The sequence below is a fragment of the Contarinia nasturtii genome, unplaced genomic scaffold, assembly GCF_009176525.2.
Source record: "Contarinia nasturtii isolate CC-2019 unplaced genomic scaffold, AAFC_CNas_1.1 Cnas_scaffold_1922, whole genome shotgun sequence".
In the NCBI taxonomy this organism is placed as follows: Eukaryota; Metazoa; Arthropoda; class Insecta; order Diptera; family Cecidomyiidae; genus Contarinia; species Contarinia nasturtii.
This window is the reverse complement of record NW_022199252.1, coordinates 693-1,992: the sequence shown is the minus strand read 5'-3', so window position 1 is coordinate 1,992 and position 1,300 is coordinate 693. Positions and strand designations below refer to the sequence as shown.

At 37.3% G+C, this 1,300-nt stretch overlaps 1 protein-coding gene across 1 annotated transcript; it reads left to right on the top strand.

Moving 5' to 3' along the window:
• The first annotated feature begins 151 nt into the window (after positions 1 to 151).
• On the top strand, positions 152 to 1,084 carry LOC116347491 (zinc finger protein 2-like). Its single transcript, XM_031778087.1, has one exon. It carries the CDS (start codon positions 152 to 154, stop codon positions 1,052 to 1,054), a length of 903 nt encoding a protein of 300 aa, XP_031633947.1. The 3' UTR covers positions 1,055 to 1,084.
• The last annotated feature ends 216 nt before the right edge of the window (positions 1,085 to 1,300 follow it).

Below are 1,300 nucleotides of genomic sequence, written 5' to 3'. Positions count from 1 at the left end.
CTTCAAGTGATCGGTGAGTAAACATATCCACCGAATATTCTCAATGGATGTTTTATGAATTTATTACTATTGCAGCATCAAGCTTACGTATGATCAATTTGAAATGAATGCAATATTTCAAGAGCAAAACATTTTTGTTGCATTTGCAAATATGGCCGTTTATGCATCCCAGATGTCGAACTCAACTCAGAATAATGACCATTTCATGGATGATCCAGTCGAAATTTGCGACTCAAGTGATGAAGACGACGATACAAGACATCAAACTATACTGCAACTGCCAGATAGCACATTTGCTTTCCAGTTCGATAATAGCCACATAAAGTCTGAATTGAACGATTTTGTACAAAGTGACACTGACAATGGAAGTCACACTAAAATGCCAGAGGCACGCTCTATTGGTCTTGACTACCACAAAGAAGTCTTACAAAGCCAAGATGGGAATGGCATCAACACAGTAACTGACTCAACGATGGGAGAAGAGGCGCTGGAAGTGAAGGATGGATCATCAATCGAAACCAAAATGAAAAGATCGGCCAGACACCCAAGAAAAATGGTTAATGCTCGTTCGACTCCAAAATCATTAAAGAGCAAAATGCCAGCAAATCAGTTCAAGATCAAGAAGCACTTCACGTGCCAAATTTGTCAACATTCCAGCAATGACAGCACAAATTTCAAACGACACATGCACACTCATACCGGTGAAAAGCCGTTTCAATGTGATATTTGTCGCCAAGAATTCACCCGGTTAGCCAATATGAAAAAGCACAAAGTGACTCACACCGAACAAATCCCGTTCCATTGCCGAGGCTGTTTCAAAGGATTTTTCCAGAAGTCCGATCAAGCATCACATGAAAAAGTGTGCAAATCACGTCGATATGAATGCCATATCTGCAAGAAGTATGTCAATGTGGATAAAGCTCAGTTGAAAAGGCATATGCGAAATCACAACGGTGAAAAACCATTTCGATGCGAGATTTGTATGAAGCGTTTTACACAGAAGTCTAGTTTGAAGGATCATTTGGGCAACATCCATACCAGAATCAATCCATGAATTCAAACAATGTTTGATGATATCTCGAAATTCTAGACCGGAACTGATCTAATTGACTATGCTATACCAACACATTCATTTAAAAAAAATCATAAACTTAACACAAACTATATTGTATTTTAATTCGGTTTCATTTAAACAAATGATCATTCAAGCGATTCCTTGTCATCAACCTTATGTTGGAACATATTTTTGACTTAAATAAATTGAAAATTCATCTACATCTTAATTTCTCTTTATTTTAAT

Excerpts from the sequence above, each read along its gene's own strand:
- LOC116347491 (XM_031778087.1), top strand. The coding sequence starts at position 152 with ATGGCCGTTTATGCATCCCAGATGTCGAACTCAACTCAGAATAATGAC.